The 19,075-nt window shown below is 33.7% G+C and overlaps 2 protein-coding genes across 2 annotated transcripts; one reads left to right on the top strand and one right to left on the bottom strand.

Moving 5' to 3' along the window:
• The first annotated feature begins 306 nt into the window (after window positions 1-306).
• LOC112045024 (mRNA-decapping enzyme 1B) lies at window positions 307-3,732 on the top strand. The gene has a single exon (XM_024081060.2). The coding sequence runs from the start codon at window positions 461-463 to the stop codon at window positions 1,730-1,732; it is 1,272 nt and encodes a 423-aa protein (XP_023936828.2). The 5' UTR covers window positions 307-460; the 3' UTR covers window positions 1,733-3,732.
• Window positions 3,733-4,035: 303 nt separating this feature from the next.
• LOC112045026 (CTD nuclear envelope phosphatase 1 homolog) lies at window positions 4,036-18,951 on the bottom strand. The gene is made up of 7 exons (XM_024081064.2): window positions 18,684-18,951; window positions 18,533-18,599; window positions 15,695-15,885; window positions 12,183-12,295; window positions 11,600-11,715; window positions 11,034-11,185; window positions 4,036-10,313 (listed from the first exon to the last, which is right to left on the bottom strand). The coding sequence occupies exons 1-6, from the start codon at window positions 18,780-18,782 to the stop codon at window positions 11,040-11,042; spliced, it is 732 nt and encodes a 243-aa protein (XP_023936832.1). The 5' UTR covers window positions 18,783-18,951; the 3' UTR covers window positions 4,036-10,313; window positions 11,034-11,039.
• Between the last annotated feature and the right edge of the window lie 124 nt (window positions 18,952-19,075).

Raw genomic sequence — 19,075 nt, 5'->3', positions numbered from 1 at the left:
TAAATGTAACTTATTGGAATTAAGGACGTAATTGTACATGTGTGCGCTCAGTCAGTCATTTTGTATTTGTAGGGACGTAATCTGTCTTTAGTATTTAATTATCATTGGACACCGTCGAATTCGAAAATTTTTGTCACTTTCACAAATGCTGCAGCTTCAGATTCGAGGGGAAGGAACATAATGCTTGAGGGTGTACTTTGATTGCAAGTGACTGGCTTTTCACGCTGGGATTCGAAGCGTGACTCTAATCATAATCACGATTATATTGTTTTATAATCTGGTGAACTATGACAACATCGACAACGACATTCAAAATTTTAAATGGCAACATTACAAAGATGGCGATTTTATCCGTTCCGTTCCTGACATGACATGTCATTTTACTGTAATGGTGATGCTTGTTGGTTGTGTAAAAAACTAAAAAAGTATTTGTGTATGTTGAATGTTGGTATAATATAAAATGGCTGACACCGGTCTACGTATGAATTTCGCCGCTTTAAAGAGGGCAGATCCATATGCAAGAGAAATTATTGACAGTGCTACTCACGTCGCACTTTATACTTTCGAAGAGAACGAATGGGAGAAAACGAACATCGAAGGTGCTTTGTTTGTGTACAGTAGAAATGGTGAACCCTACCACAGTTTGGTGATTATGAACAGATTGAACACGAACAATCTCATCGAGCCAGTTTCTAAAGGTATCGAATTGCAATTAAAAGAACCGTTCCTATTATATAGAAACGCTAAGTGTCGCATTTATGGCATATGGTTTTATGACAAAGACGAATGCGTTAGGGTTGCGACAAAATTGAATTCCCTAGTAAAAGATTCGATGAAAGCACCCAGTGAAATGCCGCAGAACCAAGGGTACTCGGCCCCAGCGAAAGCGAACGCGCCAGTCGACATATTCAGCATGTTGAGTAAAGCTCAAGACAATTATAATTCTACTAATGGTTTGGCGAATAAAAATGAGTCTACACCATCGCGGGCGCCCGACTTGGCTTCTCAAAGTGTGATGGATTTCTTCGCGAAAGCGGGTAGTGGTGCAGCTGCACAAATGCCTGCAGTGTCTTCGCTCCCATCACCGGGTATATTCGGGCCGCGGCCCACTGACGCGCGGGAGGGGCCTCTCTTGCTGCAGAGGCTTATGAGTAATCCGGCCCACTCTGTCGAGCATATAGAAAAACAGCAACGCTCTGTCACCCCGCAAGAAGCAGCAAATGAAAATATGTCTATGGATCCTGTCATGCGGCAGAACAGCTCGTATCAGTTAAAATCGACACCTAACGACAAGCAGAGTCAGAGAATAAGTCTGAAGAATATCCAGCAGCTTGATTGTATAGACACCAATGGTCCTAATCCACTAGAGAGTGAACTTAACATGATGCACATCTCATCACCCAAGCCCACATCTCCACTAGCTGCATATTTGAATCAATCTCAGGAGATTGGCCATCCAGTTGGCTCATATAATGGTGGCAAGATGGAAGATGTTGGTAGTGTTTATCCAATCATTAACTCGTTAGGCAACCAGCAGAAGCCAGCCCTGATGCCTCCCACAATGTTCACAGCCTCAACCGGAAATGAAATTCAGCCATCCCCTGAGCCTTTGACGAGAAACCAGCTACTTCAAGCTTTTAACTATCTTCTCAAGCATGATACTGACTTTGTTAACAAGCTGCATGAGGCATATGTAAAATCGTTTTCAGAAAAAGCTTTCTCTGTTTCATAAAATTGATTTATCTTGGACAATTTGCTGTTGTCACCAGTGGTAATTGATGTACAGTTGTAATTTGAAGTATAAATCCCCTAAAATTGTTTAGAATTATTAGTTTTGTAGTTTGGACAGAGTATTTTTAAATAAGTTTTAAACCTTTGACTGTGTCATTTAAGTCTGTATAAAGGATGAATCTGTGACTTCAATGAAATGTCACATTAAACATTGTAACAGGAAAGCTATTTGTGATATATATATATTGGCTTCACACTCGATTGGCCTCTTGTAGTGTTCTCTATCACTTCTGTTCTGTTATATCTTAATTGACAATATAAAATATTGTGACTTAAGAATCATCACAACTTTTTATTTAATTTTTCAAGATGGTTCACAAAATTAATTAACTCTTTAGACACTATATTAATATTTTGATATGTAATTCAAGAAAAAATTGATTTCAGTTATAAGCTTGTTGTAAAAAGTTTAACTGAAGTTCAATATTTCTTGAATTTATTAAAATATGCAGTTGTTGAGGTCAATGAAATATTGTGATGTTTAATAAGGCAATAGTATTAAAAGAACAGTGCAAATGCAGAAAATGGCTTAGTTTTTTGCTAAATCAAATAACATATTTTGTTTATAAATGAAAGACACAATATATGAATATGCAAATAATATTCATAAATTATGTTTACTTCATAGATATAATGACATTTTCAACTTTTGATAAAAGTAAGGACATGATTTTGACAATTTGTATTGTTTTTTAGGTAGGTATGCAAAAAAATTTCTATTTCTTTACAATAAAATAACAAATTTTACCACACTGCAATAAAAAAAACTGTTTCATACCCAAGTATATCTTTGAATATGTAGTGTTTACTTAAAATCATAAAAGGATGGTTTTATAGTTTATACTTTCATTCGTTTAGTCGTTCGGTACGTTGAATCTACTGAAAAATGCCAGGAAATAATTCAGCAGTTGCTCTTTAAAAAACAATTTATAATCCGATTGCATCCAAGGTGACCACGACTCATAAAACACTCTTTTTGTTATGTATTGACATCAATCCACAGCAGTGTTGCCAGTAGATGGTGTATATAATTTGAGTTATATGTTTTGTCAAATATTTTTTGACCCTATGCACAAAATTTGATTAAATTATCAATTTTTTGAACTGTATGTATAATTAAAGAACTAAATATTCATTATGTACCATCTCAGTAATACTTGTGTTCTACATGAACAAGATTCTGTATGCTATGAAAATATGTATGTATATATTATAAGCTATTTCATCCTCTCAGTTTATTGCCAGTTATAATATTATTAAAGTAATGAGCGTGTTTATTTGCCACAAAACAAATTATTACTATTTTAATTGTATGTAACAAAATTATACCAATTTATTTGGTACTTTCTGCTTTTTCCTATTTATGTAGGTAGGTAGATACGAGTGTTGCATGAATTAAAATGTATAATATATAATTACTGTATGGTCTGAAAATCCTTCCATAACTAACTGAAATAAAGTTTCTTTAGTCGTTTTTATTTAGAAAAGTAAAAATAAATTATTTTTTTTAGTTCTACCAACACAGGTCAAACAAATCTTCACAATTTGTGGAATTGATTTCTTTTTTATCATTTATGGTTTTGATGCTTCTGCATATTATAATTATTATTTAACACAATTTTAACTAACAATTTAATAATAATTGGTATTTGAATAAGAAGTTTATATGGAACAAAATCCAATAATAAAGCAAGAGTTGTAAAAAAATGAGATTTTTAGATTTTAACTTTGGCCTACAGTACAGTATTTGTACCGAAATAAATTTGTATTTTAAAAAAAGCTCCCGGGTAATAAAGAAATTACAACTGTTTATAAAATTACATCATAATGTTATAACTCGTATGTGTATAAAATGTTTTGTAGAGTCCCGATTAAGTTGGAAAAAATGATAATTACAAAAAATCCAAAGTAGTCTCAAATAAAAGATTTCATATTGTATAATTGTTTGATTTTAAATATTAACGCCGATTTTACACCCGTTTATCACTACAATTCGAGCACCAATATTTTTGTCTGCTGACATAGGTAGGTAGTTTATGAAAATCCGGCAATTGTTTTTCAAAAATCCTCCAGAAACCATTTTTTCTGTGCTAAAAAGTACCTAGCCTATGCTCCGATTTATCTCCTCCAAAATCCATTTAAAGGTTTATGTTATTAGGATTATTAGATACAATATTCAAGCAAAGTCGCCTACCAGGGCTATTCAGCTGGCGAGCTCGTTATGAATAAATATAAAAGCACATATATATTTTTAAATCGATTTAATATTTCTATATTACAAATCGCTTTTGAACTTTAAACAACCAGTCGAGACCTCAAAAATTGTTGCACAATTTTCTTTATTTTTTTCACATTTTAACATTATTAGACACGTGTCAATTGTCTACTTACAAATAGAAATGTTATACAAAAGGGCCATTTAAAATATTTTGTTTTCTAAAAAAATTATTAACAAATCGACTGGAAATGTCTCTTGTTCATGAATTTAAAATGCCTACATATTAATTACAAGGTAAGTACCTAATAATTTATTTGTGGTTCATCACTATCACAATCAAATAAGAATAGAGCGGGCACTCTATAGATTTCTTACGACATCAAGTTACCTTAATCCGGCACTGTATTAGTGACGTCATTGTGTGAACGAGAAATGTATAGGAAGCAAATCTAAGAACTCGAAAATAACAAAATATTAAACATGGCCCTTTACAATTTTCATTACTATGTATAAAAACACAGTTAGGTACATATGGTTCCGATTAACAAATGAACATCATTGAGGGAGTCCGTTTTAGAAAAAATAATTCCTTTTTATAATTGTGCTATTTATTGTGAATACTAAGCGTTTGCTTTAATATATTTTCCAAAAAATATTTATAATGGCATTTTTATTGATATTTTTAATTGTTTGAATTTTGAAATGATCTCTTGTAGATGGGGGATAACAAGCCACGACCAGACCAGACGAAAGCAAAGTTCACTGAAACAATTCTTGAAAATTGAAAACATCAAATCAAGCCTGGCGCTCAAAAGATTAGAATTTGTAAAACAGGAATCATTTATTTTTTCAAAATTCAAAGTAAACGTGACAAAACATGTATTTTTAATCTCATTTCGTAAATAAATCATCCTGTGAATTTTAACAGTGGAGCATTCCTTATGTTAAAGAAAAAAACTATCTTTACATACAAATTGTCACGGTTTTAAAAAAAAATGTTTTTTAAAACCGTGAATACAAAGAAAATTGCTTACACATTTTGCTACAGATTATCGAATAGGTAGGTTTTCGACTATATATTTATCTATTATAGTCGAAAGATTGTATCATAACTTATTCGTGAAAGTTTGTATTTAAACTTCGCATTTCAGACTACAATAAACGTTTGTCGGTGCACAGTGAAGACTAAATTTTCATTTTTATTTGCTTTTTCTTGTACGATTAGTTGAAATATAGTAACAATCTCATTTCTATGCCCGTGCTCAGCAACATTAGTATTAGGTTTATTAAATTGAAATAACTAAAATAAAAATAAATCGTCATGATGATAATAAATAATTAGGGCGTAATTTCGTGATTTCTGCAATTTTTTTAAAATACCAATTTAAAAAGATTTTTATAAAATCGCGACATTTTTATTTATTATATTGGTTAATCGGAAATATTTCTCCAAATGTCATGGATGTTACTCAAAAACAATTTTGAATGAGAAATCGATATCCGAGATATTCCGAAAGCTGATCGACATTTTAGGGCAAACAAGGGGAAAAAATTGTCCTGTAGGTACCTCTCTTATCCTAACATAGAACTAAAGGTTGTTGGCTGGTGAAAAGTGCGTTTTTTTTTTTGCAAAAAAATACCTTTCGAGGATTTATGTTTTCAAAAAAATATCTTTAAGACAATCTGCAAATTTTATACATTTAAATTGAACAATTGAAGAACTAAAAGAAATAAAAGCTTGCCTCAAATACTAACCTAACCAAAAATGTCGACCAGCTCTCTGAGTAAAATGGCTTTATTTATAGTTTTTTTGGATAACGTAAAAGTATTAAAAAAAGATTTGTATACCTAAACGAAACGGAGTGGTATTCAGAATGCAATACATTATACAGTATGTGAAGTCTATAGACAAACCACATAACTCAGTCCTCGGAAGCGTAATTAGTATCCACTTGATTATCGTTTCAGAGCTGCAGCAAATACTTTTATCTGGCAATACTGCGCTGGCCCGCAATATTTTCATGTTGCAACATTTTTTTTTTTGTGACAGCTTTTCCAGCACGTAGTAGTCATAGTAACTCAATGGTTTTTAATTAAATTTTTGACTATTTTATTTTATTTTGAAACGATTCACTATAGCTCACAACTTAAAAAACATTTAATAAATGACATTTGTATCAAACACCTGTTTGTTTACCGAGATAAATATACAAATAGCCATTTACCACGTCGGCGAGGTTAGTTATGCGGTTTGCGAATAAAAGAAGACGTTTCAAACATAATTATATAACATGCATTATAAACATCTAACAGTTTACTAACAACGCTCTTTATTATTGCTATAATATACAAAAATGTATATATAATATAATTATACATACTTAACCTCACTTAAAATTATATTTTTACCCTAACTCCGTGGAAACAAAGTACATAATAGCTTACACAAGTACTGACTAAAGTATAAAATTGCATTAAATATCGGTGCAACATAGGAGCAAGACTAAATAGCGTTAATTAGTAAACCAGTTTGCAGCTGATTCGATTGTTTTGTACATAATAGTTACATAGTATACTTTACACTATTGTCATTATATTAGCGTTACACTGATTTTACCTTGTGGTACTATCTACTAATATTATAAAGCTGAAGAGTTTTTTTGAACGCGCTAATCTCAGGAACTAATGATCAGATTTCAAAAAATCTTTCAGTGTTAGATAGCCCATTTATCGAGGAAGGCTTATATTATCCCCGTATCCCTACGGGAACGGGAATCACGCAGGTGAAACCGCGCGGCGTCAGCTTGTCAGCTATATTATAGCCTGCAGAGTGCTCGAAGAATATATGAGAGCAGTCTTATAAACTCTTTAATTTTAACAATGCAGGCTCAATTTTTCATATAATATTGATTTTAGAAACATCTATATCATCATCATTAAGTACTTCTAAAAAATTAAAACTTGATCTCGCATGTGATTTGATGATTGAATTTCAATACGATTCCAAAGGAAATATAAAAAAGGTCAGTTCCAGGACAGGTTCGACAGTTTGAGAACCATTGCTTTTTTTACATTTACGTACTGTCAAGTTGATCCTGTCATACATTTAAATAGGTTTAAGTATCTTGCTTATACCTAGGATAATAATAGGGCAGTTGACTCGTATCAAATTTGATTTAAACAATATTATTTTCGTGTAGTACATGGAGTAAGGGTCTGAAATATATAGATATCAATTATTAATAAACTCAAGTAACGCACTTGATGTTCTATTATTATTTGTTATAGTGACGTCATGAAACAGTTGAAATATAGACCATCATGGCCGACAGGCGTTTTGGCTAGTGTTGTCAAAAACATACATTTTGACTCGTATTATCAATAACATATTTAAAAACTAAAATTTTCATGTAATCACGTAAAAAAATATAATTTTTTTTTTTTGATCTTGTAGAACGATAATGAACTATTTAAAAAAGTGTCAACTAGCCTATTACTAACACTACTATGGCCCTTTTTGTGAGTCGAAATATAAGAAAATAAAAGATTTTTTGCTCCACAAGTGAGCCGAATAGGTATCCGCACCCCTGTACTGCGCGGTCGAGGTCTCGTAAACAGAGATTGCCTATAAACTGGCCAAAAATAGTCTTGAAACAGTGGCGTAGCGTGCCTGAAGGAGGGGCCCCATATCAAAATTAGTTCGGGGCCCAAATGAAGGGTAAAGACTTCTCACAAAAGAAACAAAACAGTTCGCTTAAAATAAATACGACTGTGACTTAACCAATGTAGGCAATATGTAGGATGTTTCCAACTTAGCCACAGAAAAATATTGTGGATTACCTACATTTTACAAATTTTTGCTTTCACACGTAAGGGGTCCTTATAGTCCGGGGGCCCCGTATCATTGATACGGCTGATACCGCGGTAGCGACGCCCCTGTCTTGAAGTTAAAGTTAATTCCTCATAATGTCCGTCAGTGTAACGCTACATTCAGCGACTCACAGCGCTATTGTCTAACACATAACTTAAAACAATTATACGATTACGATTTGTAAGTTTCCAAAGTTAAAACAAATTAAGTGAACTTTATTAAAATCATTTTTCAGAAACGCACAAATCGTTAACAATTTCATAAGCGACAAATGTTAAATAGAATATGCACCAATTCAAGAAACTAAGGTAATTTACAACTTAAATTCGTAATTAAAAAAAATTATAATTAAATTAACGGAATTAAGTAATTAATTCGACGTTAACTAATTTAACGAAATCAAAAATTAAGACTTCGACATTTTTTTTAAATATACATACTTACTCGTATTTGGATTTACATAAAATTATAATTCATAAGCTCCTAATGCGTAATATTTATATAAATACATAAATATAAACAAAAAACTTTTCTTGTTAAAAATAAGAATAATTTAAAAGAACATACTATTTTATACATTTTTATCATAAAAGTGGTATACATTTACATTGTTAAGTATAAAAAAATTACAACCCAATCTTTTATATTCTTATAAATTTTCGGTATTATATGTATATACTAGTCAATCTATTTGGGGAAGCCTGTCTTGCTTTGTATGTAGTAATATGACGACAGAACACGCGTGTTTGTGTATAAACGGAAGGTTCGTTTTGTTTAAAAAAAATCCTTCGGTTTTACACACCAACACATTGTCAACTGTCAAAACACACTGACTGTCAATTGTCAACTGTAAAACGCTTGTCTGTAGTAGTAGCGTGCATTTCAATGATGCAAAACAATGTTCGGCAAACCTGAGGACTCATTTGAACGTATACTGCTTACCAGTGGCGTGCACTAGTAAGAAAAATTAAACAAACTGGGAAAATCTTCATTTAATAAGCATTAAGAAAACAACTCTTAGGGTATGCAGTGCTTTAATGCATGTATGAAGTGCACGCCACTGGTGCATACCCTACTTAAAAACTTGTGCACGCCACTGGTCTGTACATATTACCATTACAAAGCCAAACAGACTTCCAAAGTATAAACGGAAATACACTTCAGTATAATACGCACTTTGAGCTTATAAGTTTTGTTATTATAATTTCAAGTTATTTTGAGGTGGGGACAATTAATAAAATATATTGCAACTGCATTTCGTTAACAGAGATTTAATAAAAATAAAAAAAAAACTTTTTTTCAAAAAAACATTTTATAGGAAATATTAATTAACTTATAATATTAGTTAAGACTAAATTATTTCAAATATTATTTGAAATTTGAACACTTGAAACCTGTTCCCTCCATAACGTACAATAGTAAATGGACCTCGACAGTGCAGATATACAGAAATCCTTTGCAGCAATGTGCTTCTAAAAAAAATTACATTTTACCATAGTATTGGTCATTTAAAATAAGAATCATTCTAATATGACTTTAACCGTCACATAAAATAAACATTATTCTAATATGACTCTAACAGACATTATTTAAAATAAGAAACACACCAATATGACTTTATTAGTGATATAAAATGGGAATCATACCAACATGACTTAACCAGTCATACAAAATAAGAATCATTCCAATAAGCTTTATCAGCCACATAAAATAAGAATTGTTCCAATATGACTTCATTAGTCATATAAAATAAGAATTATTGTAATATGACTATATTATAGCCCTTTAAATAAAAATGATTCTAATATGATTGTAATAGTTAAAATAATCATTCATTTGTGACTTTATTAGCCATATTAGAATAAAAATAGCTCAGTGGTATATATTACAATTTAAAAAAAAAATCTTTCCCTTGATATGCCTTTTTAAAATTATAATGGGAAACCAGTAAAATTAAACAGCTGTCTGACATCTGCTATGGTGCCGCAGACTGACATACAGACAGACAGTTTTTTTTGTATTAAAGATGAGATTAGAGCTAAAGTTATGGAGAGCTCAGGTACTAATGGTACTTTGGATATCTATATACTACACTTAAAAAACGTGATATAGAAAACATATGTCTCACCGAAGAGACCCACACATACAAAGTCCATAGACATTACACAGGGTGTTTCAAAAACTACCCCCACAGCCCTACATATGTAGGCGACTTAATATACTGCTTAAGTATATTAATTGTTATTATTATTTATACACTAATCACTGTTTATTTAAAAACAAAACTTAAAAACAATCATCTTTTAACTATATTTAAAACTATATGTATATTTGAATAGAAGCGCTGGAGAACCTAACGAGTGAAAAAAAAAATAATAAATAGGATCCGGAAGCGCTGCGGCCTCCTCAATTTGTACAAAAGCTGGTAATCATCTGAAAGAGAGAATAATTCTATTCAGGGTACACAATTTTGTACATTGGTTGTCTGTCGTATATTTAATAAAAAAATAAAAAAATTTTCGAGAGTAGGTATACAAAGAAATATACTTTTACTACTGTACTTTTGCCGCTATGTGTAGTTTTTTGAGCCGTTTGTTATGTAAAAATACTAAACTAGTTGAATTTTGAATATTGGAATAAGTAAACTTTGTCTCCTTTAATTTTTGTTGCTCTGGACAAAAATTAAGTGTTGCTTGCTCCCTGGATCAGGCTCTGGTTGACAGTGAGAGCCGTGATAGCCCAGTGGATATGACCTCTGCCTCCAATTCCGGAGGGTGTGGGTTTAAACCCGCTCCGGGTTCTGCACCTCCAACTTTTCAGTTCTTCTTTCCTGCGCTTTTTCCGCACTTGGGCACCAGGGGCTGGCCGTTGTACGTAGGTCCATTTGGTTTCTTTTCAGTTATGTGCATTTTAATAAATCAAATATAACGTGTCTCAAACGGTAAAGGAAAACATCGCGAGGAAACCTGCATACCAGAGAATTTTCTCAATTCTCTGTTTATGTGAAGTCTGCCAATCCTCATTAGGCCAGTGTGGTGGACTATTGGCCAAACCCCTCTCATTCTGAGAGAAGACTCCAGCTCGAGGGTTTATAATGGTGAGCAGCGCCACAGACATAGCACGTCAAGTGTAGACAGACAGACAGACACTCACAAGTCGCTACCAGAGGCGATGCAGGTGCAGGTTGCGCGACAGCACGGAGCGCACGTCGTGCGTGAACCGCAGCGCGTCCAGCACGGGCAGCAGGTTGAGCAGCGCCACGTCCAGAGGATCCGAGAACCACGACTTTATGGGTATCGCATTATCTGCAGACAAGAATAGACAAGCATTTCACAGTTTTCCATCAAAAAATTTCTTTTTTCTTATTACTAGTCAAAAAAAGCTGATTTGTGCCTTGAAATTGGTGCAGAAAATTCTACTTTTCTCACTTCTTCTATACTACTTACAAAATATAGGCTACTTTTTACGCGAAAATAAAAAAGGGCTATAAAATAGGGCGATAAAATAGGGGTTGAAAGTTTGTATGGAAAGTATTTCATTATTAAAAGTTATAATTATGAAAGTTACTTATGCGCCATAAGTCATGCAATTTATTATGATTTGATATATTTTTTTGTTTTTGAAAAATATATTTACCTACAGTAAAAAAATACATTTAGGTATTATTTACAAATAAAATACTTTTCACACAGACATTTCTTAAAATAAAGCTAGCCTACCTGGGAAGTCCCGGTAGGCGCCGGGCGAGTTGTCGAGTATGAACACCCTGTTGAGGTCGTCGCATATCGACGACAGGTTCTTGGTGTACGACCCGTGCTCCGCTGTGCAGTGCTGTCTGCAATTTACCATTCATTAATAACAATTCCGTGGTAGCCCACTGTATATGACCTCTGCTTCTGATTTCGGAGGATGTGGGTTCAATCTGGTGCATGCACCTCCAGCTTTTCAGTTGTGTGCATTTTAAGAAATTAAATATCACGTGTTTGAAACAGTGAAGGAAAACATTCTGAGAGGAGACTCGAGCTCAGCAGTGAATCGAATATAGGTTGACAATGATGAAATAACAATTCTAAAATAAATAAACCCATACTAACATAACATAACATAAGTCTATTAGTTTTCCGAAAGCAAATCCTCTTTCCACTTGTGTTGTTCTTCCTGTTTCAAACAGGTTTGGATATCGGTTCTGTTAAAGAACTTACTGCAGTTCTAGCAAAGTCAAGGTCTTTATGGTATTCGTGGACTTTTTATAGGATTTAGGAGAAAAAGAAGAAGGCCTCACAGCTTGCAAGGCCAGCATACCTGTAGAACCTCCTCCGCAGTATCCCCCGGCCGTTGTCCAGTTTGTCGGCAACGGCGGCGCCGTAGATCTCCATCGACGCCGTGAACACCACCAGTTCATACCACTGTGACACCTGACGGAATAAACCATAACATGCTTTAGTTGACAGTGATCATCATCATTTCGTTGACTTCATCCCACTAAAGTGGGCTCGGCAAGACATCCAATCTCTTCCACTCGCTTCTATCACTCATCAACTTCTTTTTATATGTATTCTTGTTTATTTGGCATCTCTACTCTTATGTCCTTTCATGTACAATATTAAAATAAAAACATAGACTCAACATAGAATTTAGAACTTAATCCTTTTTTTGAAGTCAGATAAAATTTTTCTGGTAATATGGCTATCATCCCTCCACATCAGATGCTGACAGGGATCATTTAAAGATTTTTATATTATACACTAACTGCCTCTTGTTTAGTCTACTGTCCAGTATGCCTATGTACTTTCAGATCATGAGATCACAGGTTTGAGTCCTGGTCAGAGATTGTGGAGATTTTAAGCAGAAATTTCAGAATGTTTCCAGTAATACATTTTTATACTATGCGGAACCCGCAATCGCAAGTTTAACATCGACCCCGACACATTCTCGAATTGTAATTCAATTTGACAGCTTAGTCATCATTTTGTATGCACGCATTGTATTGTAGTACTATAGTCAAATTGAGTAGGTATTTTAAACTATGTAAACAAACAAAAACAGCTGACTCAGGGGTACTCAACATTTTATCATTATTTACGAATATTATCATGAAATAAAACTTCCTGTGATAAACAAATATTTTTTTAATTCTATATTCCTATATAATATATCCTGTTATTTATCTAACAGATAATGCTTCACTTATATTAAGGGTTCCGTAGGCAATAAAGAACTCTTATAGTTTTGTTTCTTTATTATGTAGAAGCAAGCATAAGGTTTCCTCGACATATTTAAACACATTAATCAAAACGGTATTCTCGGAGGACGATAAGGGTGATTGATTCGTACGTTTCTTTTTTGGTGACGGAAACAATAGCAACGCGGAATAACTGCTCCGGCTAGTACCAGACTCCGGTTCACTAATTTTCGTACTAAACTAAATAAAATTAATTAATTAAACTGATAAAAAACCAGACTGCATAAATGATAAAAAAACTGAAAAGAAAAAAAAAGCTCAGTCCAGAAGTGTAGAAAACAATTAGAAAACAGTCGGGACCAATTATATTGAATAGAATGATTTTCGTCTACATTTCTTATTAGGTCCCGACTTTAGTTTGATCAATGTTTATATCATTTATGCCGGGTTTTTATATTTGTTTAATTAATTAATTTATTTCACACTTTTTAGTTACGATAGATGGTGAATTTCGGATTTATTGGTTACGTTTGTTACAAAGTACGATAATGTATACCTAAGTCCAACCGAAATTAAGTAAATATTCAAAAAATCTACGCAACCCTCGGTGGCCGAATCCGACTCGCACTTGTCCGATTTTTATAATCAATATATTTCTTTTAGTCTATTTTAGGTGTTTTATAACTACACTTCATAAACCTCGCACCTTATAGTCGTCCGCCTCGCGTATTATGTATAGACTTAACACAAATCTAACGTTATCTGAATTACGTAAATCCGTTCAACGGTTTGGAAGATATGAGGTAATAAAGAATATTACATACATACATACAAGATACGCGCGAAAAACATAACCCTTCTTGCAGTCGGGTAAAAACAGTAAACAAACAACAAATAAACTATAATTAACAATAACAACGAAACGAGAACAAAACGAAATAACAAAAATTACAAGGGAAGAAAATACGCACGACAGACTGGATTTAGTTAACGAATCATTAACGAATACTGATATATAAGTAGGAGTATTAGTCATAGACAGCAAATAAAGTAGTGTTCTGTGCTGTGAAGTGTGAACTGTCAAATGTCAAATCTTCTTTCACTTATTATTAATACAAAATCAAAAAAATTGTCATAATATATGGTAATTCTGCAATAAATGAAAGGTTAAATTCACATTAAAATAAAAGAAATCATCGTTTTAATTACAACTTCTTTCTTCTTTTGATATGAAAATACGACATTTATAAAATAATTAAAGTTATAATTTAATTTTATAAATGCACATTTAATACCCATAAAACTCAATATCTTTATTTTTCATAATGGTTTGTGACTCATGTCTGCTTGGGTTCTTTTTATGTCGTTTGTATTGTTTTTGTGCAAACTCTATATATTTAACATAGAGGAATTAGAAATGGAAATGGATCGCACCCAAATGCAGCAACAAAATTGTCTGTCGTTTTTTGAAGGGTACGAGGTAAACTCAGTCATCGATAATATTTAACAAAAATAAATAATAAAATATTTAACAAGAATAATATAATCTGTACACAGAATATTAAATTAATGGATCGATGTTTTGCTGTTTGTTCGTTCGTTAGAAGAATAGTATCTATTTTTCTTTTAGATATTGTTTTTATTACAAATTTATTATTTATTATAATTATGTTTTTGATGACCTCCGTGGCGCAGTGGTATGCGCGGTGGATTTACAAGAAGGAGGTCCTGGGTTGGATTCCCGACTGGGCTGATTGAGGTTTTCTTAATTGGACCAGGTCTGGCTGGTGGAAGGCTTCGGCCGTGGCTAGTTACCACCCTACCGGCAAAGACGTGCCGCCGAGCGATTTAGCGTTCCGGTACGATGCCGTAACCGAAAGGGGTGTGGATTTTCATCCTCCTCCTTACAAGTTAGCCCGCTTCCATCTAAGACTACATCATCACTTACCATCAGGTGAGATTGTAGTCAAGGGCTAACTTGTAAACAATAAAAAAAAAATCTTAGATTGCATCATCGCTTACCATCAGGTGAAACTGAAATCGAACGTCACGCCATCTTTTAGTGAATTAGAAGTTGTTGACCATTTTTCATGCCATTGAACTACTTACTACACAAACCGGAATGATTAGGGAGTTTTTCAGTCGACGAAAACGATTACAACAATGAAACATCGATACGATATAAGTATACACGCGTTAGATCGTTGATTGATTGACAGAGAGGTAACGTCTTGCGAGGCAGGTCCTTCTATAATTAGTCCAAGATAATTAATTAATTGTATGTGAATCCGGGCTCAAAAGGGCTAGAACCCAGAGCCGTAAAGCTTATTATTAAAAATAAAATGTATGTGAATCGAAACGAAAAGTGTCGCCTAAAAGAACCTTTTTGAGTAGTGATATTGTTGTGTAAAAAGCCTAAAGTTGTGGACTATAGTGAGACCCGAGCTCAGCAGTGAGCCGAACATGGGTTGATAACGTCGACGACTAGTGGATGCCCGCGACTATACCTGGGCCATATAATGCGAAATTCCAAATATGATCTGCTTCATCAAATCCAGGTAAAATATAAAGGGAAAACGAAAGCCTGGTCGTAAACATACACACCAGACAAAATAAAAAAAAAAGTACTCACAATATCCAAAAAGTAGTCGACGTGCGGCCGCTTGTGCACGAAGAACCTGACGGGGTGCTTGTCTATGGTGACCTTGAGCACGAAGTCGGGCGGCGTGCCGGGCTTCACCGTCGGCCGCAGCATGGCGTCGTGGTGCGAGTGGATCAGCGTCTCGTCCAAGTCCAGGACCAACATTTTTCTTTTGACTAGACCTGCAAATACGGGAGATGCTGCATTATAACTTGGCAATTTCGTTCGTAACACTCCCGATGTTGCGCGGGGAGCGTTCATCGTTACGATGAATTAAAAACCAACGACTGATGCACGTCACTTTCCCGCACGCACGATTTCACACTCGCGCAGTATGATATTTTATACTAGAGATAGGGCATCTAGGGAATAATTGTTTTAATTTCACATTGTCACATATAACAAAGTTATTTAAACACATAATACCTAAATCATTACTTAATAGTGCATTGTGTCTTTGCGACAGGTCCAAGCATTATACCTCAAACCACCACACAGTGATTCTGAACAATTGATCAAAACAAGTGAAGCACTGTCCGTCATAGCAATATCACTCTGTTAAAATGTTGCCATGACGACGCAACGCTTTTATTTGCCATTTCATTTAAAAATATAGAATATAATGCAGTATCAACGCTCAATGTCTCAAAGTAAAGCAATGCGCTAATAGGATATTGCTGGAATGTTATTCCAGCATTTTAATTCACTCTGAGAAAATAGGTAACAAAATAATGCTTTTATAATAACCATTCACTTTCATCTTTGAGAAGTGATCAGCTAGGGTTTTTGCAAGGCAAATTTTCCACAGATAAACCTTATTGTTGATCTTCCCTGGGCTAGTGGTACATACTTTGTTTAATTGCTTACATACTATTTTTAGTAGATTTTGAAGTGGATTACAAAAATAAGAAAAATATTTGATATTTAATAGACAACTTAACAAATCAAACTGTAACCAAAACAAAGCCTAAAATGGAAGAATTACCTTGAGTGGAGTCACATACTTGTGAATGTCTTTTCCACTCAAGTCACTCTCCCTGCCTATACCAAGTAACCTAATAATAAATACCAAGTAAAAATAAAAAAATGACACAATAAGAAATGTGGACGGCTCGAAAGCCATGAGCATACTAAAACTGACCGTAAGACGAGCGCCTTATATCGCAAGTAGTTTTTTTAAAAAAAAAAAAAAAGAAATTTGCCATATATTTTATAATATGACCAATATTCCCATTCCCCTCCAACTAGTCGGGAAAGACTGTGCTAGGAGTGGGTACGACAATAAACCAACGGGGCGGGGATCAAACCATCACCCCTCGGTGATGAGTTCAACCGCATATATATATACTTACTGTAGAGCTATTGAGGCTATAATAACTAAGTTGCCGCCAACCGATTGCTACCACTCTCTAACTCCTTACTCTTTACGGAAACAAGTCGCGCCTAGCGTCGGCACGAGCCAACATGAGATCGAGCAATGTCATATCTGTCTCAGACTACCTTCTATATTTTTCATGTCATTATTTTCAACCTATTTTAATGGCGTTCTTGGAGCTTAACCCTACCATGCTGCTCTAATGTAATGTGAATAGCCTTTTAAATGTGAATACTTTTTATTTTATATTTTATTATAAGAATAGAATAGAATGGCCTTGACCACTGGTTGCTTGGGCACTCAAATGTCCCGCAGCGGGAGGGTTGAATTTTTTTTTATAAGTTTTTAATAGTGTTTTGTATATTTTACATTGATAAAATTAAAAAAAAAAGGAGGATTAAATAAATGAGAGAGAGAATAGAATAGAAAACACATTATTTAAACACACACAACACAAGACTTAAACACAAGACTTAAATTTAAAGGAATAAAAAAATCCTTTATACCTAACTTGTTTTAAAAGATTAATAATGACCTTAATAGGGGCTGATAAAGAAAATGTATAAACAATTAGCTGGCATAAATTGTTTTTTACCTCATAAACAAGTCATTATTATCCTTATAAAACACTTAACAAGTAAATAAAAACACTTTTGTTTTTGTTTCTTTGTTAATTCTACTTTAATATGAACTGTAAAAAATATTTTCTGCTTTTACAATTTTGAAAACCTAAAATGATAAACTGTCACTGTTGCCACCCATGCTATCTAAAAACACTTTATCTGTGTGTTGAATCTATACTAATATTATAAAGCTGAAGAGTTTGTTTGTTTGTTTGAACATGTTAATCTCAGGAGCTACTGATCCAATTTGAAAAATTCTTTCAGTGTTAGATAGCCCATTTATCGAGGAAGGCTTATATAGGCTTTATATTATCCCTGTATTCCTACGGCAACGAGAAACCATGCGGGTGAAACCGCGCGGCGTCAGCTAGTTTCTAATAATACAACTTATAGTTTGGTATTGGTTCAGGTCTTGTCTCATAAACTAAAGTTATGGTTTTCTTTTACAAACACATCACAGTAAAGGGACTTTTTACTGAATAATATATTCTCAAATCAAAATGCTTCAGGTTTGCTAAGATAAAAATATTACTAATACTAACTTCATACATTTGTAGAGTCTATTTCTGATAAGTTATAGTCTCACTGGCAAGATTGGGGCATATGGTGAGAATGTATACACATTTGGTGTCCATATGTTGAGATGTTAACATTATATGTATGTTTTTGTTGATAAAAATGACATGTTTATTGGTGAAGGGCTACCACATAGATATTGCTAAAAATAGACAAGGATGTAACTGATAACGTCTGTGCGTTCGCGATACTTGTTTACGGTCGCAACACTTGCACATATCTACGAGATTATTGATAAAATCTGTTCGTACTTACTCAGCCTGTGTCGAGAAACGGGGGAAAGTGGATATATTTCATATTTGACGGACTGGTATTGAGCCAACTGAAAAGCAAACACCACGTGAGACACATTACTAATAAATACATTCAAATTTCACGTAAACACCACAAATAGTTTTATATTTACCGCTCGATATTGCTTTCTAAACATATAACAAAAACAACTCCATACTTTGGAAGCGATTAGCATGAACGCGCGAAGTCCCATTTGCAATTGTTTCAGCATTTGAAATGTTTATGAAACGAGTACTAATATACAGGTACCGTGCGAGTTAAACAACAACGGACCAAACGAGATCATTGACGGCGTAATTCAAAACAAATTCAACGAAACCGAGTGCCGAAACTTCTAACCCGCCATGACATAATCGACCCAAATCTCACACCATAGACAAAAATATTGCACTTTCCTTTCAAAAACTGTCTGTGGTTCTAGTGTTGTACTTCACATAAAACAGTTGTAATGCGAATAGTCCAGTTAGTTTTTCATTTAAGCTTAATGTGTAGTAATCTTTATCT

The sequence above is a fragment of the Bicyclus anynana genome, chromosome 14 (genome assembly GCF_947172395.1).
Source record: "Bicyclus anynana chromosome 14, ilBicAnyn1.1, whole genome shotgun sequence".
Taxonomy (NCBI): domain Eukaryota; kingdom Metazoa; phylum Arthropoda; class Insecta; order Lepidoptera; family Nymphalidae; genus Bicyclus; species Bicyclus anynana.
This window is presented reverse-complemented; position numbering and strand designations above follow the sequence as displayed.